General features: G+C 34.9%; 1 protein-coding gene across 11 annotated transcripts; it reads left to right on the top strand.

Annotated features, from left to right (window-relative positions):
- Nucleotides 1-359: 359 nt before the first annotated feature.
- Nucleotides 360-6,415, top strand: LOC104606397 (putative serine/threonine-protein kinase PBL19). Of its 11 annotated transcripts, none has more exons than XM_088890576.1 (6): nt 360-1,201; nt 3,865-4,125; nt 4,771-4,893; nt 5,370-5,864; nt 5,957-6,018; nt 6,117-6,415. In XM_088890576.1, the coding sequence occupies exons 1-5, from the start codon at nt 857-859 to the stop codon at nt 5,963-5,965; spliced, it is 1,233 nt and encodes a 410-aa protein (XP_088746702.1). In that variant the 5' UTR covers nt 360-856; the 3' UTR covers nt 5,966-6,018; nt 6,117-6,415. The 11 variants fall into 11 exon arrangements, with proteins under 11 accessions (XP_088746702.1, XP_088746703.1, XP_088746704.1 ...); XM_088890577.1 differs by having other exon boundaries at nt 367-1,201; nt 6,123-6,415; XM_088890578.1 differs by having other exon boundaries at nt 367-1,201; nt 5,960-6,018.
- The last annotated feature ends 16,006 nt before the right edge of the window (nt 6,416-22,421 follow it).

Consider the following 22,421-nt stretch of genomic DNA (forward strand, 5'->3'; position numbering starts at 1 on the left):
CTTAACATCTTCTCTCCTTGTAGGCATAACAGTCCAAGCTTCAAACCTGTACGCGACGATTGGGAGAACCAAATAAACAAGAAAGAAGGTCTACCTCTACTTGATCTCCCCAAACCGCGTCTAAAGATTTCGAAGGGACATAAATAATAATTAATGAATCAACGCAGGTGATGGTTATCCATCAATGTGTATAAAAACTACAGCACCTCTTCCGGAGAAAGTTTTTTGTTTTTCAAACCTGCAAATATTTTTTATTTTTCACCTCAACAGGGTTTACCTTGTACGTCTTCTTTTCCTTTACTTTTATTTTCCACCTGGGTCTGCTTTATTTATTTATTAGTTTAATTTTTGGGAGGGTTGAGCTTGGTCTATTTTTCTGTTCAGTTGATACTCTTTTCGGTTCTCAACCCAGTTGGTTCTATTATTTTTTCTCTTCTGTTCATACTTTTCTTTATTCATCTGCCATCTGGCTTTCGCCCTTTTGATTCTTTCGCTATTTATATGTTCTGGGTTTTAATTTTTTTCCTAATTTCCCTGGTTTTAAATTCTTCTTTTTCTATCTTGGTTTCCTTCGTATCTCTTCGCCTCTCTGTTTCATATCCAATTTGCTTACCTTCGCTTCTGCGTCCTGTTCCCTTCATGCTAGGTTCTTTGGCCTTCCAATCTGGGCTATTTCTTGTGATTTCCTTTCTGGGTTTTCTTGTCTTTGGATGATCGGCTGATACCAATAGGAATTCAACTGCGGGGAGGCTTTTGCTGTGTGTTTTTCGAGGATGAGTTAAGAGATCAGAGACGACCAGCTCGAGTGCTTAGAATTAAGAGCGCTTAAATTTGAATTTACACTGAATTTTGAACCATGAAGTGTTTATTCTACTTCAAGGATAAATCAAAATCCAGGCAACAGAACTCGGCTCCAGAGTTGAAAAATAGAAGCCCGCCGGATAATTCGCCGAGGGCAGTCAAATCTTCAGGTTCAGAAGCTTCCCAGCGGAGCATACCGGAGTTGTACGAAGAGAAGGCGCATAATTTGCGGGTCTTTTCGTTCTCGGAGCTGAGGAACGCCACCAATGATTTCAACAGGATGCTTAAGATTGGGGAAGGTGGGTTCGGGAGTGTCTATAAAGGATTTATCAAGCCCCCTAATGGTCAGGGAGAAAAAACAGTGGTTGCCGTGAAAAAGCTCAACAGGGATGGCTTGCAGGTGAAGTCATCTTTTCTTTGTTTGCTTCTGCCATTTTATAATGAAAATTGGAACTTTTCCTTCAAGTAATTTTTTTGAGGTTAGATAGGGTCTTTCACATTAGGTTTGTTTTTCTTCTGAAAAGAAAAAGAGTAAATTGTGCTGAAGTGTTTGATGATCATAACTATGAGATTATTATCTTCAGATTTTGTTCTTATGGTTTCCCTTTTTTCTTTAAGAATCTCCAGAGCTTCTTTATGCGATCCTTTGACACTTCGATAGACACAGATGCAGTTAAAAGTTGTAAAAGTCTGTAATGCATAACAAACTGTCTTGCACAGTTGCACCTAAAAGGGGACAATCAGAACTTTTGGATTCTATGATCTTTCGTTTTCCTATTCCCGTTTCTTTTTTTTTTCTCCATCCCAGTAAAATTCTGTCACTGCTCCGCAACATGTTTTATTATCAGAGCTCAATGTAAATTTTCTTGCTGAACTTGAACCAATGCGTCTCTGTTGACGGAAACAGGGCCAAGTTTGAGAAGGCATGTCCTTGCATCGCACAAGACTATAAAAGTTACAAATTGTAAGTCTTAATTTCTCTCCACAGTGGTAGTATCGAAGTCAATAAGATTTGGGTATTTGAAACTTCAACCAATGCCACTTTTTCTGCGTTTTGAGACTGATCATAGATCTACATCTGCACCCACTTATCCTGTAACACAACTACTACTTCTTAGGGGCTTGATGGTTTCCAAATTTAGTGTACTTTCCAATTTACTTTTTTATTTGTTTGAAGATTATTATGTTCTTGAAGTGGTCTAGAGATAAAGGTAGATATTTGGCTGCAAATGGATCTGATTTAATTTGATTCAAATTTAAATGCGATTCATTTAAATCAGATTTGGATATCCATTTATCCATAACTGGATCACATCGGATTTGAAAATATGATGGGTTTTGGAATTTAGATAAATGTATTTTTTTTTCTGTTTACAGTGTATATACAATCTATTTTGTAGATTTATGCTGCTTTTATACATATTTACTGAGCTTCAAATTGAATTGGATATCCAGATATGTTAATGAACCAGATTTGAATCCATGTTTTACATATTCGTCAGATATCTATAGTCTGAATTTGATCCAATCTGTTTGCAGCCTTAAGGCAGATAAGTGCTAGAGTAGGTCAAGGTCAGCGCTATGGTAGGCAATATACCATGTACCTTGCTTTTGGTAGTGGTGATTGGTGAATGCACCTTAGCTGTATCTACTTCCACTTCCCAGATGTTCATGTTGCACCCTTGGTGTCAATGCCTTTGGGTTACAGCAGCCCAGGTGCACATGGCACTGGCAGTGGTAACTGCACCTCAGCAACCTCAGGACCATTGTAACAGCTCTTCATAATTTCTCATTTTTTGTGGCATCATGGAATATTTGCACTTAGAATTCTCTGGTGTCTGTTTAAAGGGTGACTAATTGAGTTTAATAATCAATAAACTTAACAATTTATATAGGAGTCCTCATAATACATGTTTCCCTCATAATTGTGTGGGTCGAAGTTACCTCTTTATAGCCTTTCACTATACATGAGCTATACATGTCTATTTGCATACTTTCAGTACTTAGATATATACATTAAGGTCTCCCTCTGTATCAGCATGAGACAAACCCAATGAACAAATCAGTATAAGCCCAGCAAATACTTTATCAACCTTTTCTTCTATGTGCCTTGATCTTCATATAGATTCTTCTATTTTTTTTAGTAACCACTGGCCAACTTAGGGTACCAATGGAGAAAAGTTGATAATAGATTTCACCTGAGTTTAATATTAGTAAATAAAACCATAGATGCTTATCCCACTTTTAAGTTTTACCTCTTTATTTCTTTGGTGAAACCTTTTCATTAATCATATTATATTTGCATCTTGTGTATTGTTCTTTATTACTATTCTCCATAGTACCAAAATGGTTCTATCCAAAGTTATCTAGTCAATATCAAGTATTTGTTTATGTTTTTTTATCCATTTCCTTTGGAGTGGTGGCACTGAAGTTTCTAAACTGCAAGGATAGCAAACTTTGCAACTTAATTACTTAAGTTTATTCAAATAATGTTCTACAATTTCAAATGCTTGGACCTTTGTCAAAATTCATGGTTGTATGTACCATCCATGGACTTGGGTGTAAGTATGCATCTAGGAACTGGATTCATCTGATCTCAGAACAGTGAGATATAGGGAGTTGGCTAAAATTAATCTACCAACTACTACTAATGTATGGATACATCATTCATTGGAGGATAAATATTAATTTCCAATCATGCAAGTGACCTCTGTTTAATTTGGACACAGCATACACTCTAATCCTGTTCCCATGCTGTGTTGTGTATAAGATGGATACTTGTGGTAAAATGAAGAATCTGGGTATCATAGATGCCATATTATATATTTAGTTCCATGAGGCATTGAGACTTGACTAGCTCTGGAAATATCATGGTTCAGCAATTACCAAATAAATTTACAAATCGATGTAACTTCAGTGTTTAATCTTTTGGCTAGTACCCTTTATGGTAATAATTTCTGGTTTCTTCTTGTTTGACCATAAATCATTGTGGTACATGGGTTCTGTCTATTTGTCTCTTCCAGAAATATATTAGTTTCTTATTAAGTTTTTCTCTGCTTTCAGGGTCACAAACAATGGGTGGCGGAAGTTCAATTTCTAGGTGTTGTAGATCACCCAAATCTTGTAAAACTCATAGGATACTGTGCTGTAGATGGTGAAAGAGGGATCCAACGACTACTGGTGTATGAGTTTATGCCAAATAAAAGCTTAGAAGATCATCTTTTCAGCAAGGCTTTTCCTTCTCTTCCTTGGAAAAGGAGGTTAGAAATAGTCCTTGGAGCAGCTGAAGGATTGGCCTATCTGCATGAAGGATTGGAAATCCAGGTTCCACTCATAAATTGCTTTTAGTGAATCCATGTAGGCACCATGGGAGTTTTATACTGATTATTTCTAGACTTGATAAAGTTTCATCATGCAAGAACATATACAAAATTTGACTTAAAGTAGCTTTCTTCCAGCAGCAAGAGAGGGAAAACTATGGTCTTATTCTCGATTTTTTTTTCCTTTTCTTGGGGTGGGGGTGGTGGTTGCTTAATCCATAAATAATTGACCTCAACTAGTCATTGGACACTTCTAAACATTTGATGAATTGGTCTTCTTTTGCTTTCATAGTGCAGTCAAATTCAATTCTCTATTAGCTGGCAATTGGAATCTTTAGAAAGATAAATTTTGCTTTTCAGACTTAAAGCACATTCCATTTTTTGGATGGGCTTGTCCCACCTTGAATTTAAACCATCATATCCATGTTGATTTGATACTTACATGCATCAAGCCTTCAAAGGTTGTGAAGTAAGGACTGAAATGTTAAAAGAGTTAAAACATTATTGATACAATAGGAGACCATGAAGATGATATGACTAGAACATAACCATATCCAAACATGTAGAAAATTATCAGTCTATTGGATAACTTTGGATGAAGATAATTTAAACCAAAGTACTAACCATGGAGTTTTCACTAATTTGGAAGGTGATATATCGAGATTTTAAATCATCAAATGTGCTTTTGGATGAGAACTTCAAGCCAAAGCTATCAGACTTTGGGCTTGCAAGGGAGGGACCGGCAGATGGGCACACTCATGTCTCTACAGCGGTATGTAACTATGTATACGGCATGCTTGTCAATTCATGGTGATATTCGTGGGTTGCATATTGGGTAAACTTTCTCCTAATATAGCAGAAAGTATGCATGTAGCCTAGCATCATAATAGGACATGATGGCAATCTTTTGAATTGAGTCCAGATCTGCTGACTACAAGAGCCTACAGCCGCACATTGGGCTTTTCTACATGTTGTTATTTTCATTTGGAGATGTTCCTGATGTGCAGCTGTAGTGTCTTGTGGCCAGCATTTTCTGGACAGTAGATCTGAACTCCATGCCCAAAGTCGAAGCATCATTGTCAAATCATCTACATTTCCATTATCTTTTAGATGTTACGATGTTGTAACTAATGTTCTTGAATGTCCATTGATGGAACGCCTGTTTTTTTTTTTTTTTTTGAATCACATTACTTAGCATGATCATACTTTTTTTTTCCCATGCCCATGAGAACTCTTCTTGGTAATCAGGTGGTGGGGACATACGGGTATGCAGCTCCAGACTATGTTGAGACTGGACATCTCACAACTAAGAGTGATGTATGGAGTTTTGGAGTAGTGCTATATGAGATCCTCACTGGTAGGCGATCATTGGAGAGAAACCGCCCAAGAATGGAGCAAAAGCTTCTAGAATGGGTGAGACAGTTCCCTGTCGACAGTAGAAAGTTCTGCATGATAATGGACCCACGACTGCAAAACCAGTATTCTCTTAATGCAGCAAGGAGAATTGCCAAATTGGCAGATAGTTGCCTGTGTAAGAATCCAAAAGACCGTCCAAAGATGAGTCGAGTGGTAGAGAGCTTGAAGGAAGCCATCCAAGTTTGTGAAGAGGGAAGTCCTTCTGAGAAGAGGACCCCTGATTACCCTGGTACTAACTCGGTTGACTCTGATAAGAATCCGGATCAGATTGGCACCACTGAATCTGCAAGGAGGCGGATGGCCCACCTGGCAAGTCTAAGCGAGAATGTAAATGTAGTTGGTAGAAGACGATTTATGAACATGCAGAGGACCAAAGTGCCATAGTTTTTTTCTGACAAGCTACCTTTTTGATTCTTCAGCAGGTCTAAGCATTGCTTGTACCAGAAGATTAATCAAGTGGGTCCTTTATTTCTTTATTCAGGTATGCACATCAAATCCGTCCAAATGTGCAAGAACTTGCAGATTTAACATGGCCTGCTGTATAGTTGATCAAGACTCTGTTCTTTCTGTTCTTGTAAGATTCAGCGGAGGAAAGTAGCTAGCAAAAAAGAGGAGGATACAAACTACAGCAACCCTGCTGAATCGATTCAGAGTTGTTCTATGGTTGTCACTATAGGCTGTTTAAATGCCCTTTCTTATAGGTCAGGGTGCAGTGCAACATTTGTTTTTCCTGGGTGAGCAACATGCAATGTAACATGGTCATACAGTTTCTTTTGTCAAGCGTGTACACAGTATCAATTTAATTATATTTGTGAGTAAATAATGTCATAATTGATAGGACGGTGGAGAGAAAAAAATTCATTTTCCCTTACTGTGCATGTTATTCAATGCTTTTCTGTCACAAGAACTAGAAACACAAACTGACCAACATTCTTCCAGGCCATACTGTTGGTTATCCTTCTGTGGTGCTGGTGCAGATATTAATTCTTGGTCATATGAATTCTTGTTGAATATCAGAAACGTAGAAAATGGTCCATCATGAATTTTGATTTCAAGAGAAATGCCTCACAATTGGTTTGAAAAAAAAAGCATTGTTTTTTAACATGTATAAAGGGGAACAGAAGAATATAGGGATTCCAATTGAGCTCCAAACCAGCTTGCCATCAAGAAGATACTCGGGTCATTTAGACAAGCTCAACCCAAGTACCAATTCCACTCCTTATGTGGAGGAAGGTTTTCTAACTGGGTCAGGCTCAAGAAGCTAGTGAGTTTCCTTACATGAATCTACCTACTTATACCATGTGAAGGGATGTCTATTATCAGAATCTATTTTACCAAAGGCCACCAAAGTATAATGGAGAGAGGAGTTGTAACTAAATGCACTGGATTAGTCGGTTAGGTGGTATTTATGTTTTGTTCTGTTTTGATATAAGGTCTCCATGACTATGGCTGAACAAGGAATGCTAATCATACTCTTGCCACTTTGTGTCCATGAAAAGTGTTGTAATTACCAAAACGCCCCATGTCAAGAGACAAACACTCTTGATGCATAACATGGGTAAGAGTCGATCTGGAATCGTACTCTTGATTTGAGGAGAGTTTCTAAATTTTAGCCCAGGACAGGCATACATGTATAGGTACATGCATACATACATACAACTCCATCCAATTCAATTACTTCTTTGCATTTTGGATCTGCATAATGGTTTTGTTGCACCCTAAAAATAGGTCCAAATGCGTCTCTATTGACAATTGACAAGATGCAAATGGAGTGATTTGAATCCAGTCACCCAGCACCCAAGTCTTAAATGCAATCTTAAATCACTATGCCATCTTCCATTCTATGAGAATAAATGAAATAAGATAATTTTATTAGCTTTATATTTACATGCAATCCAAACAAATAACATATGTTTATGTTCAACAACTTCAACTAAAGATTAAAAATAATAATATTCCAAATTAGTATTTTATAAACTAATGGAATCGATAATCTATCAAATTCATATTTATATAAGAATGATTTTTAATCTCAAGAAAATTATATAAATAAAAATATTAAAAATAAAATAATTATTTTAGTACTTAAAATTTATAAGTTTACACATGATGTGTATCCTATCTTTTTTATAAATTATTACTTAATAATTTAATTTTCACTAAATAACAACATATTATTATTTACAAAAAATAAAATATTTTTTACAAAATATTCAAGAATATAATATAAATTGAATTGATCAAATCCAATAATCTACATTTGTATAGAAAAAATGATGTTTTACTTCAAAAAATTATAAAACAAAAATATTAATAATGGAATAATTATTGTAGTAATTAAAAATTATTAATTTGCATATGATATGCATCTTATAAATTTTAATGGATTTGATACTTTTTATAGATCATTAATTGATATTTTAATTTACATTTTATAATAAAATATTTATTATTTATAAAAATAAAAATATTGTTTAGCAAACATTTGAGAGTTAAGTTTAGTTGATATTTTTAATGTTATAAATTAAAAATAGTAAAATAGAAAATAATATAATAATTCAAATATAACAATTGTATATGTTTTGTGCCTTGGACTTTAATAGAAAAATAGAAAATAACATAATTATGGTTTTGCTCATGTATTAATTTGTAAAAAAAACTTTATGTGTTTTGGACTCTTGATTTCTGCATTATCAGTAAAATTATATGATATCTATGCATCCCCTATATTAATATTCATATATATATATATATATATATATATATATATATTAAAATACGTATTTACACATAACTTGTGGCTATTTTGACCTTAAATTTAGTGTTATTAATATCTATATAGAATTTGTATGCATTTGTCTAGCATACTTAAGTATCTTCATATATTTTTCATTTGTGTCTATGTATTTTCGAAGTGTATCCGTATCTGAGTTGTCCGATACAATACATAATACCGATACTTTGATCTTTGGTTGTAGTGTTTTGTGGGTATGTGTGGGTAGCTATTATACAGGGTTTGTAGTTTGTCTTCTATTGAGAATTGATATATGGCAAAATCTATGGTGCATGAACTACATGTTAAGTAAAAAAAAAAAATTGATGGTAAGTACACTTGAACTACATGCAAAGCAGAAAACGTCAACTAGTGATAAAATGATACATCACAACTAACATATTTGATGTTATTAAAGTCTTGACAGTAAGTACACCTGAACTAATGAAAAATAAGCAGATCATGTAATGTCTTTAGTGTGATTGGTTTAAATCTTGATTTAAAGGGCAATAATAATATCATAAATGAACCTTAGTTGGACTCCCCAATGTATAAGATCTATTTGAAAAAAAAGTGATAGTGTACTTGAGAGATAGTGACGCTTAACCCCTTGAACTTCATGGAATATTTCTTTAAACTTTTCCAAAATTCCAAATTACACTTATGTTATTTTATGAGAACATTTTGCACTTTTAACTGTATTTTTCTAAACTAACATGTTTCTTTCAATTTTCTCTCAACAAGATTCATCTTGAGAACATGAGAATGATGGTTCATCAACACCTTGAGAACGATTTGTGCTTTAGGTTGATTATTTTCATTATTTTGATATTTGTATCTTAAATGGGAAGTTTAGGAATTTTATTTATACCATTAACCCCATTAGTAGGTCAAAGGGAAAAGTGTTGGAATAAAAGAAGTTTAGGGGGAACTTAGTGCTGGAATCTAAGGTGTTTGGTACTGGAATCATTTCTTCCACGTCAATGCCATTAGGCATTTTGCTCTTTCCCTTTCTCTTATTTGGTTGAGTGTTTTCAACTTGTGTGAGAGCAACTTTTGGAGAAAATGCCATTGTGACATTTTCTTGCAATAGAAACAATGTTTTCTCCTTATTGCCTATATGGCAGACACTAAATAACAATATAAAATATGCACAAAACTTGAAATTACTTTATTGAATTCCAAGATGTGATTGTTGCATGAGAAAATGACAATGATACCAAACATCCCCTAAGAAGTTTGGGAAGCTAAGGTTTACCACTCCTAAGTATTTGGTGGTTATGTATAATTTATTTATAAAAGTTACGGCTTGTTTGGTTTGTGGTTAGGATTGGAATTGGAATTGGAATCCTTTAGTAGGGGTGAGCAAAAAAAAAAAAAAACCAGAAAACCGAACCAAAAAATCGGTTAACCAAACTGGTCAATTCGGTTTAGTTCGATGTTTAAACCGGTGGTTAACCGAACCGACTGATATATACACAATAATATATATTTATATAATATTATATATATTATATTAATATTATATATTATTTTTTATTGTTTTTTGAAAATCTAATAAATTCTGAACACAAACATTTCAGTTCGGCAGTCTAGGCTCTAGAGTGTTCGCCAATCTGCCGAACTAAGACTTTTCAGTTTGCCAGTCTGCCAGACTGCGAACAGCCAGACTTTTCAGCCTAAAAGTAAAACATTTGCTTTTCCCTTTCTCTTTCTTTCCCTCTCTCTCTCAAATTCTCACTCTCTTAGACTCTCAGACTCCCACTCTCCCAGCCAGTTTTCTTCTTCGTTCTTCCCCAACAAACCAACAGGCGACGGCCTTCAGCGCTCCTAAAATGAACTGCAATAGCTTCATAGACGGCCTTCGGCGCTCCCAAAAATCAATAGACCAACGGGCGATGGCCTTCGGTGCTCCCAACTGCAATAGCTTCAATGGACCAACGGGCGATGGCCTTCGACGCTCACAAAAATCAATTTTCTTCTTCATTCTTCCCCAATCTCTGAGCTCTCTCTCGTCTCTGAGCTCTCTGTGTTTCTCCCACTCTCTCAAACTCCCGCTCTCCCTATCTCCATTCCCCCCCCTTTTTTAATTTTGAGGGCATAAAAAAACCAAAAAACCGAACTGCATTGCATCGGTTCGGTTTTAGTTCAGTTGAATGTATAAACCGAACAAGTCGGTTTGGCCCAGAAAATTGCCCCACGGTTCGGTGAGCACCCCTATCCTTTAGAATCAGAATCAAAATCACTTGTTCCCAATGCCTGTTTGGTTCAAAAAGGAATTGATGTCGGATTCCAATCGATGTTGGTGCTTCATTTGGAGTCAAAATCAACCAAAAATTTTCAATTTTTATTAGTTTATTGATGTTTTATTATTACATTATTATTTTTGTTTTTATTATTATTATTATTTTATTTTATTAGTACTTTATGATTGTTTTATTGGTATTTAATAAATCAATATCTTAGTATTTTATTATTAAATTATGAATATTTTGTTAAAGTACTCTAATTTTATTATTATTTTAATGATATTTTATTATTATTGTTTAGGAAAGTGTTTTTGTTAGGAGTTATTAGGGATGGCAATTTTCCCCATCCCTATTGGGTACCTAGCCTCCTCAACCCCATTAGGTCAGGGATGGAGATTGCCCTGGTGGGGGCGGGGATGAGGATGGGAAGTGAAGTCCCTACCCTACCCCAACCTCGATTATAATATATATATATATATATATATATATTAAATTTATATTATTATATATGATATTATTATTTAAGATATAATTTATATTTTAAAAAATTCTTTATTTTAAGTAAATCTATTTTCCAAAAAGTACTTTTAATGAAAAAATTTTGGGGATTTGGGTCCCCAAGGAGAACCCGCCTTCGTTGGGGTTTGGGGGATGGGGATGGAGGATAACTTTTATCCCCGGTGGCCGGTGGGGATTAAGGTTAGGGATGAGGATTTGTCTTAAAGTCGGGATCGGGGATTCTTTATTTCTTGAGAGATTTTGGATTGGGAATCCCATTCCTAATGGAGGAGCTGGGAATTAGGGTTGTCAGTGGGTTAGGTTTAAGTATTTAACTAGAATCAACCCTATAAGAATTACTAAGGATCCAAAATCGAATAGAACTCGATAAGATCTGTAATTTTAGACCCAGAACTGAAACAATCAACTCTAAGACAATCGGGTATCCCACCCTGATAAGAATTGGAACAATATATCAGGAATCAAAATAGACCCATCGGCTCCAGGAACTAGAACTAGCCCAATCGGTTCGAGTCCATCAGGTCCAACCCAACCCATTGACAACCCTACCGAGAATGGCCATTCCCTCATACGAGGAGACCCATTCCGATCAAACAAACAATTGGAATAGGAATGGGCCTTTTTGATTCCAATTACAGGCACCTATTCAGGGAAGCAAATAGACCCTTAGCGTTAATTAGCATCCTAGTTTTAGACCTGGCAATTGGGTTGGGTTTGGGTTAGATCAAGACATTTTGGGTTGATTTTGAGTCAAGTTGAATTTCGAGTTGGGTCAGCGAGTGCTCGACCCTAACCCTAAATGTTCGGGTTAGGGTTGACCCACGGGTCAATTTGGGTCATCCCTAAAAATAACAAAAAAATTTATAAAATAAAGAAAATTTTCAAAATGAAAGGAATTAACCTTAAAATTCCAAACATAAAATAAAAAAAAACTTGAACATTCAACAATTCAAAGAGTAAAGATTAAATAGGAAAGATGAAACAAAAAAAAATGCTTATGAGAATACATAAATAGTCCCAATTAAACCTAACAATCGGGTCAGTGGGTTGACCCATGACCCAACCTAACCCAATCCAGCCTTTTTCGGGTTGCCTCGATAACCATTGCTGCAATGACATCTTCACTTAAGTTGACCTTTGGTTTCCCAACGTCTTTCTTCTTTCGGTAACGACATTCCTTCTTGTAAGGCCCATGTTTGCCACATACATAGCATTTTCCTTTCTTTTATTAATTCTTGAATTTCTGATCATTTTTTACATTCAGATTTTTTTTTTTGAATTTTGTGGCCGTTTCCTCTACTAGATTGGTTTTGGAAATCTGGTTTTTCTTATCTTCATCTTTCTTTCTTTTCTTTTCTTCTATTTTGATTTGGACCACGATTTGATCTAAAGTAGTGTCCTTTTTCTTATGCTTCATACTTGCTTTGAAATCTTTCCATGTATATGGCAATTTTTCTATGAGAGAATTGTCAATAAATTCATTAGCAATATCATGCCTTCCTTTGCTATTTTCCCTACAAGCACTTAAAACTCATTTATTTAGGCAAACACATTAATGTCTTCTTTCATGGTAAAATACAAGAAATTGACAATCACACACACACACACACATATATTAACGTTTTCTAGAGCATATTTATTGTCCAAAGCATTCCAAATTTCATAGGCAAAATTGTAGGAACAGTAGACATTGTAAATTGAGTCTCATTTTATGCAATTGAGATTTGTCCCTTCACCATCCAAATACTCCCTTTTACCATAATCCACCAATCTCAACATTCTAATTCATTACCCAAATCCGGAACCCATTCTTTCTTGCCCAGCCATTCAGTTAACAGCAGCTACAAGGGCAGGAATCAATGAGACTTGGCTTAGAATCAAAGGAGTGGAGTCATAGGCAAAACAAGTCACCGCCATGACTGGGAGTGGAGTCGAGCTTGAGAGTCCGCAAGCTATATATGCTCTGTAGGTTGGGTATGCTTGTATACAAGAGCTATCTGTGACAATTTATGTACCATAGATAGTTAAAACTTAACAGTCAATACAACTTTACATCCTTCTTTCTTTGGGGCTCTTTCATATCCATTAATGTTTCCAAGAGAGGGCAATGATATTCTGGGCCATGCAGGAATCTTATCTGAAGATCCTTCACCATCCTTCTTGTAGGTTTTTCCATGTTACCTTAAGCTCAGTTTGGAAAGAGTATAAATGCAAATATTTACAGTACAAATACATACAAAAATACAAAATATAAGGTTTTTCACTCTACATATTTACATTTGTACTCCTTCCAAACTGAGCCTTAAAGTCTTAAACCATCTAACTTTCCTCGAAGAACAAAAAGACCCAAGATTTGAAGTCCCTTGGCAACCTCAATGTTGTTGTTGTTGTCTTGCTTACATTTTAGAACAACACAGAGTAGAAATACCATGTATCATTTATTGACTGTGGAATTTAGAAATTTCAGGAGGATGGAATTTCCAAAATAAATATCATGCCTACTAGGGGTGTCGATTGGACTGGATTTAGTCCAATCCAATCCAGTCCAATGTGAGTCCATTACAAATGGACCAGGTCCAATCCAATCCTATGAATAACTTGGACCATTTTGGATAGGTCCATTGACACCTATATTCTTATCTTATATCAATGGGTCGAATATTGGCTTACTCCAACCAAACCCAATATAAATTTATTATGGACGGACCAGGTCCAGTCCAATCTAATAAATATTTTGGACCGGATTGGTCCAATTCACTATGTCTTTTTGGTCCATCCAAATTGATTTTGGATTGGACAGGGTTCAATCCAAAACCGGTCCATTGACACCCTTAATGCCTACTACCAGTTCGATTGTTTATTTTGACTAGGTTAAAACAAATGATGCATAGTATTTCAAAATCATGGAATGAATTTGTATATCTTCAAAGAAAATAGGGAAATTCTAGTAGCAAGAAGGTTGAGTTTTTCCTAAGGGAAAGGTAGGAAAACCTTTACAAATCTTGTATAGGTTTCCCTGCATTTCCCTTCCTTTCCTTACCTTTTTCTTCAAACCAAACATAATATAAATGTATTTTGCTTGCAATAAAAAGAAAAAAATGATAGGTGTAACATATATAAAAGTAAAACGTTGACTAAAAAAAGTCACTATGAGATGGCAAATCATTCTGGACTTGCAAACTTGCTTATATGTACAATGAGATAGATGCTTATTTTGCAAAATTTACTACCACAAGGAGTAGTAGTTTTTTTTCATAATAAACCATATAAACAACTAAACAGGACTAATTAATGAATATAAGGTGTTGTCATTCATTTATGTGTATAAGGTGCTGTCTGACCACTGTAGGGGGGTGTCAATGGATCGGGATTGGGTTGGCCGTCCAAATCAAAACCCATGTGAACGAGTTGGATGGTATATTGAACTGGACCAGTCCAAATCTAATGGTCCAAAGTATTTATTGGATTGGATTAGACTGGACCTTGTCCGCCTATAATGGATTTATATTGGACTAGATCAGTTTGAATCAATATCCGATCCATAAATGCATTGGCAAAAGATAAGAGTAAGGGTGTCAATGGACCAGGTTTAGATTAAATGCAATCTGAATTAAAACCAATTTGAACAGGTTTGACGGTCCAATAAAACATATTGAATTGGACCGGTCCAATTCAAAGTGTTTATTGAATTGGATTAAACCTGATCCATTTGTAATGGACACATATTGGACCGGATCTTGGTGGGTCAATATTCAGTCCATTGACAGCCCTACTGACCAGAAGTGGGTAGTGGGTAGTTGACATCTCTGGAGGTTTCATCAGTTCCAATCGGTGACTAGATCCTGAATATCACTGAAGTTCATTATACATGGTTCTATACTGAGAGAGGCAAGCTTGATATCCTACTTTTGTACCTGCCATTCAACATTTGGCTATTGGAAACACATCCATGGAGATAACATTTGATATTAACAGGACGAGGACCCGACAGAACATGGTTGTCCTCACTGCCTACATAGAAACACAGGGTATATAAGGCAATTTCGAAATGGGTTTACTCCAACCAAAGTGCTTATGGACTTAAGGCTGCGTTTGGAAATGATGCAAATGGAGTGTAAATCCCGGTTCAGGATAAATTTGCATTCTGTTTCACTTTTGTCTATGTTTGACAACATTACATTTTGCATTGACAAAAGACAGATCAATGTATATTTATATTGATAATAATATGTAAAAGTACATCAATAAAAAAAAAGTAAATTTGTATTCAAGTGGAATTTACATATGTTTTATTGGAATTTATATTTGCATCCATTACAGCTAAAAATCTGTTCGATAAAAATATAAATTTATCAATGCAAAGCTAACCCAACTTAACAATTTACACTCTACATATTTGCATTCACATATACTTACAATTCCATTCAAACTAAATTGTAAGCTGCTGGGTTTTAGAGTCTGGCTGCAAGTGTTCACAGAGGTAAAATTGTAAAATCGTGATTGCAATATTATACAATATATGACATCACTAATGGTCTGACAGAAATAACATAAGCTAGCATCATGTCTAATCTGGATCGGATGCTATCCTGAAACTAGAAAGAATGGGTGTGCATGCTGGGCTGTAGGTAGATGGGATCAAGATTGGGTAATGGCTTTATATATTATCTGCACTACAGGGAAATTCGCTGAATCAGTAATTTATTTTCTTTTTTCAAGTAGTTCAAACGTGAGTCTGTAATGAAAAGAAATGGAAAATCAATGGAATATTAAATTAAAAAGTAAAAATGAACTGCTTATTTGAATCATAAAATAACCTCATTTCTATCAACATTATTTGATGTTTTTTTATCTCATCCTGGTAGACCATTTGCAATTTTCTCCCAATGGCTCGTAGTTCATTTTGTCATTGAAGGTAAAGTCTTTTATGTGGTGCTTATGGCCATTTGATGGGATCTTTTTTGGAAAGAAATGAAGGTTTTTTGATGACCAAAGTCTCTCAAAGAGGAGGATGTGTGCATAGATTTGTTTCAAACACCATATTTAGTAGAAAAGCGACTCACTACAGATGATGCCCATCTTTTACCGAAGAATGGAAGGCAAAAAATTTGTTTTCAAACTTTTCTTTTACTCATTTTCTCCAAATTAAAAAAAAAAGAAGTGGCATATATGCAATGTTGGGAATCTATCAACTTCAACCTTAACCTTACAGAAAACCTCAATGAAGAAAAAATATCAAGAAAATAACAAAGAGGAGAAAGATTTTATATGGTTGTGTTAGTGAACAATTTTTTAGTATAAATTTTCACACAACATAATTCACTCAATTAGACTAATAATAACTGGGCTTTTTGATATTTGGGTAAGTTTCATTTAAGAAATTACGTAGATATTCCATTAATTACATCTCTACTAACCTCTTAATTTTGGTTTAGAAGTACAAATAAGCATAATCAGCTAAGTAGAATTTTTCTTTAAAAATTTTGGTGTATATTCCCTCTTTATTTGAGATAAATCAGCAAATATACTTAAATAAACTTTTTTCTCCATGCATAACAAGCAAATAGGGATCATAAATAGCCATTTTTCATGAATAAGGTTATAAGTGACTTTTAAATAATGATTATTTGTATTATCATGGTGTGAGGAACCATAATTAGCCAAAGATTTTTAAACCAGGTTACAGACATTTTTTTCCCTCACACAAAATAATGGTTTTTGAGGTCAAAATGAAGTAAGAAACCATAATCAACCAAGTTTCATGGACAAGATTGTAGATGATTGTCTCTTTACATATAAAATAGTAATTTTATGGGTTAAGATGGATGGAGTAAAGATCCATAGTTAACCAAGTTTCATAAATAGGGTTGTAGATGATTATCTCCCTACATGTATTTTAATATGAGACACTGAAAAAAATGAGGTGAGAGGAATAAAAAGAATACAGTCCTCCATCTCATAAGGGAGGCACTAAGGCTATTATAGTAAAAAGGTGTAAGAGGAAAACAAGATTCTCTACCTTCCTCTTCATCCTTTTTTATGCTCTTTAAACTAATTTTCTTTGTTCTCTTTTCCTTGATTCTTAATACTGGAAATATTGTAGACAAATTCTAAGGGCCCGTTCCTTTTTTGGATTTTGAGAGGGGGGAAGTTGGTCAATGGGATTTTGGTTCCCATTGACTAAGATACCCATGTTTTTTTTTTCTTTTTTAAAATTTATGTTGGGTCCATGGAAAATTTGTTTTCCTTGGGTATCACTTATCTAGTGGACAAGTACTTTTCCACTTGGAGGGATGTTTTCAACACTTGAATGGGACAAATAATTATCCCTTTTAATAATGAATTTTTATGGCTAAAATGATCATTTTTCTTATTTACCTAGGAAATAAAAGAGCATGGGTAAATGCACTTACCTAGTAAAGGAAACACTTACCCAAGTAAGTGCATTTACTTGAGTAAGTAACTTCCTAAAATGCAAATAAGGCCTAATTGGTTAAAGGAGAGAAAACTCTTCCTTCTTAGGGTGACATGTGTTATTCCACTTAAAATGGTTAAAGGAGAGAAAATAACTCTCTCTTCCTAAGGTGATTAGAGGAGGGAAAAAAGTCTTCTCTTCCTAGGGTGACATATATGACCCTACTTAAAGTTGGTAGAAAAGGGAAAATAATTCCCTTTTCCTAGGTGACAACTTAAAGTGAGAGAAAAAAACCTTCTTGTTAAGATAGGAGAAGTGACAACCCTTTTATAAATAAATGTAAGACCTTATAAAATTATTAATTATATAAATTTAATTGTTTTAGGACTTATAGTCTCATTAAATGCTTATTGCATCATAAATAAGGCCCAACAAACTTAGGGCTTGCTATTCACTAAAATGATTTATCGATCCCTTTCTTTTTAAATAAAATATTTCGCCCCTGTTTGAGAACACGAATAAGAAGTACTTCTTTTAAGAGCTGGGACCACACATTAAGTAGTTTTGTGTGTTTGATAAAAAAGTGGGGAAGTACTTTTTTTTATAAAAAAGTGACTTCAAGTTGGCTTTTTTTCAGCACTTCTTGAAGAAGTACTTCTCCAAAAAAATGGGATGAACCAGTCCCTAATATTTTCTTGTAATACCTAAAATACCCCCACACTCATTCTCTCATTTTTCTCTCTCTCCTTGTCTCTATCTCTCTGCCAACACGAGAACTTGATACACCACTATGCACCTTCTCTGTGACATGGTGGCCCCCTTCTCTCAAGAAGTTGTTCGGCGACGCCTTCTTTACAGCTCTCTACGAGAAGGCAATCCATACCCGGAAGTTGATCACATCTTTTCTAAACCAGGAGGTGATGTACCAACTCGTGGAGAGGTTCAGTAGGACGTGCAGAGAGTGCTTCAGAGATGATTGGATAGGGAAGAAGGAGGTGAAGGCATTCCCGTTGATCAAGAAGTACTCCTTCGCCATTGCCTGCAATGTGTTTGCGAGCATAGATGACCCTATCCGGCAATCCCACCTCCTGGAAGAGTTCAACATGTTGCTCATAGGCATGTTTTAGCTTCCCATCTATTTTCCGGGCACAAGGCACTACAAGGTGGTGAAGTTTGTGGCCAATTTATGCCAAGAGCTGATCAAGGTGATTGAAAGCAAGCGGAGGAGCGGGACGATGAGCGAGTCGTCATCAGAAGATCTGATCTCGCATTTGATGAAGGGGAGAGACGAGAACAGGAAGATATTGAGCAACGAGGAGATTATAGACAATGTTATACTAGTCATGGATGTCGTGCATGACACCAACAGTTCTACCATGATGATGTTGATCAAATACTTGGTTGAGATGCCCGACTGCTACCAGCGAGTCCTCGCAGGTATGTTCTTCTTCTATAATTTATCTCTTAGTAGAGCATTGGATTTCTTGTGTATCTGCATTGGGTCTAACATTGAATTGTTGTTTGGCAGAGAAAAGGGAAATAGAGTTGTAGAGGAGGCCTCAGAATGTGCCTTGGTAGAGAGTTTGCTCGAGTTGAGGTTCTGGTTTTCTTATACAATCTAGTATGAGAGTTTAGATGGGAGCTTATTATTATTATTATTATTATTTGGGTCTACATGGAGATTCACATGTGAGTCCATGTGGACTTTTAGTTAAAATGTATAGCATAACATGTGAAAGCATTGTATATATGTATGAGTGAAGTGAAAGTTAAAATTGTCATTTGTGTCAATATAAGTACTTATGGGGAAAGTAGTTTACCAAACATCCCCACCCCAATAAGTACTTAAAAACATAATAAGTGATTTGAAAAGTGGGTTACCAAACAATCTTAAGTGGTTGTTAAAATAAATACTTGTGCATCCTTACTTAAAGTGTGGTTTTATACTTTTACATACGTCTCTATAGGTTTAAAATAAAGGGAGAATGTCAGTTCAGTCCAGGGTCAGAATTTTTAGGTCCAAAGTACAGTTTGGTAGGCGCCAATTCGGAATTTATGCCAATCCATAGGCACGCATTGATGTATAGAATGGGGGTTTTTGACATTTTGATTGTTTATAGATCTACAGAGGAATTCAGAAATCTACATTGGGCCTATCCGTACTTTTCCATAATAAAAAAAATGCCCATAAACAAAAGTCCTACTATGACTAAGACTTAGGATTAAGATAAATAAAAGCTAATAATGGGGGATGATACGGTTGGTTCTTCTTCCCAAGGCATTATAGTCATGCATTTCTGAAATTGATGACATTCAATTTTCATCATGGTATCATACCATACCATGTAATCCTATTTTTTCCTCTATATTTTCTTAATATTTTTTTTTCTCTGCAACTGAATGGGTGAAGTCTTAGTTAAGTCATAATGCTATACTCTACCTCAAATTGTTTGGAGTCTAGTACCTGTAAAGCTCTTGTTTATCATGTTTCTAAATAGTAGAACACTCACAATTGCATGAAGACTAAGATTAAAGATGTAGTTGGGTGAAATGGAAAGAACCCTTATGAGGATGTTTTAGAGGCCTTCTGCCAACAGTCTCCTAACCATCACTGCTTCCCTCATTATCCGGCTGTAAAATATGGTCCAAAACAATTGGCATTATCGTTGATAGCTTCAGACAAATAATGAGAAATGAAGAAAAATGAGAAACAAATCAACCTTTCTGCTCTAAGGGTTGTAGCTGTAACCATGCTCATCACCCTTTTTATACCTTTGGTGCTTCTTGTAGACAGCCTGAATTTGTAACATAGCCAAGCACTTGTGTAAAGTGACGAATAGAAATGGTTACTGCAACCGAAAGAAGAACAGAAATTGTTTTGACTTATATAGCCCCAGCGGTTACTACCAGTAACACCAATTCGGATCTAGATGAAGTCAAAATTGTGAAAAATGGAGGTGTTCAAAGTGATCAACTTACTGCTTCTGTACCAGATTTAGCTATTTAAACTCCGATGGAAGAGCGAAAGCCAAGATTTAATGGTAAATCCTTGAACGATATCTCTAAGGATTGGCTTGTTATACATGATATGTTAGGTGTTTGGGAAAATGAAGCTATGAATAATGGTGCAAATCATGGCACATCTATGCAAGTCTTAATACAATGCGAAACAAAGATAGATGTTGGTACAAAAGGTATTCGGCAAAATTCCAATAAGGAACCAGACAAGGAACAAAAAGACCAAACAAGAGAGTGTAATATAATGCTTTCTAACACGGAATCGCAAGAGATAACGGGAATGGCACAAGAAAATGAAGAAGGGTGTCAAGATGAAAGGCCATATTTTCCTTGGCCAAAGGTTAATCAATGGAGTCGTGAAAATATATAGGTGCAATGACCTCTGTCCATATGGCCACTCCTGCAAGGAAATGTGATCCTATCCAAAGGGAAATGGTTCAAATCAAGATTGAGTGACAGTGGAAACCAAGGAACATCTCAGTCATAAAATGTTCATAGATCCTCTAGAATAAATAAAGGTTACCACTCCCGTTATTCTTAAATTACTTTTGTTTCTATTATTTTCATTTTTTCCTTTTTATTGATCTCCAGCTCCCTAATTTTGTTTCAAGGATACGGTCTCTAGACACCTCCTTTTAATTATTAGGCTCCGTTTGCTTTTCGGTAAGTTATTTATCCGGATAAATGCAGTTACCTGGGTAAGTTTTTATTGGGAAATACTTACCCGGGTAAGTGCATTTACCCATGTTCTTTTATTTGCAATGTAAATAAGGAAATAACCATTTTAGCCATAAAAATTCATTATTAAAAAGGGAATTTTTGTCCCATTCAAGTGTTAGCAACTTTCCCCTAGGTGAGAAAGTTATTTACCTACCTAGGAGATATAAGTGATACCCAGGAAAATAAACTTTCTCTGGTCCGGTCCCCACGTAAACCTGAAAAAAGAACATGGGATTCTTGGTCAATGTGAACCAAAATCCCATTGACCAACTTCCCCCTCTCAAAATCCGAAAAAAGAACGCCCCCTTAATAAAGTTTTCTTTTCTTATTTCTTTCTTTACTTCCCTTCTAAAACTATTATCAAAACAAAGTTTGGTTGTACATTAATTCCATCTGCTGAACCAGGTGTCTATTAATCGTCTTCTTTTTACCTTTGAAGCTTTCTCTTCAACTTAGAGAATCAAATATGGGGCTAGATTCTCCTTTTAACTTTATCTATAAAAAAATTAGCTATAGTTCATTTTTGTGCTTATATTTCATTTTGTACTTCTGACAGGTAAGCTATGGTTGAACCCATGACCTCATGGGTTGATTTGTTTAGGTTCCAAAAATTAGGGATGCAAAACTGGATTGGATTCGAATTAAGTTATATTTGAATTCGATCTGATACTATTGATTGCTGATTTGATCCGAAGATTTGATTGGATCTCATAAACATGAATTTAAATTTGAATCTAACAAGGTGGTCGAATCTTCGGATCTGATCCGATTTGATATGATTTAAACAAATAAATAAATTATTAAAAGAAAAAAACAAAATATAACAATTTAAATAAAGAAAAACAAAAAATACAAGTATCTTTTCAACTATTTTGATCATATATATATATATATATACATGTTTTTTTATAAAAAATAAATAATATAACAAATTTACAAAAAAACAATATAAATAATATATTTAGAAATAAATAAATAACATATGTGTGTGTGTGTTATGTTTATATAAATAAATAAATAACATATATATTGGATTAGATCTTCTCGGATTGGATAAGGGGTGATCTGAATTTGATTCAATTTCTATTTGGTAAAAAGGTAAATTTGTCAGTGCAAAACTAACCCAATTTTACAATTTATATGAACCGTTTTACACTCTACATATTTGCATTCACACTTATTTGCATTGT

This window comes from Nelumbo nucifera, chromosome 6 (assembly GCF_055504915.1).
Source record: "Nelumbo nucifera cultivar China Antique chromosome 6, China Antique-T2T, whole genome shotgun sequence".
Lineage (NCBI taxonomy): Eukaryota > Viridiplantae > Streptophyta > Magnoliopsida > Proteales > Nelumbonaceae > Nelumbo > Nelumbo nucifera.

What these genes read in the sequence shown, in the direction of transcription:
- LOC104606397 (XM_088890574.1), top strand. Translation starts at nt 857, where the DNA reads ATGAAGTGTTTATTCTACTTCAAGGATAAATCAAAATCCAGGCAACAG. An exon ending in TCAACAGGGATGGCTTGCAG is followed by an intron (nt 1,202 to 3,864) that starts GTGAAGTCATCT and finishes CTCTGCTTTCAG; the next exon opens with GGTCACAAACAATGGGTGGC. An exon ending in ACACTCATGTCTCTACAGCG is followed by an intron (nt 4,894 to 5,369) that starts GTATGTAACTAT and finishes CTTGGTAATCAG; the next exon opens with GTGGTGGGGACATACGGGTA.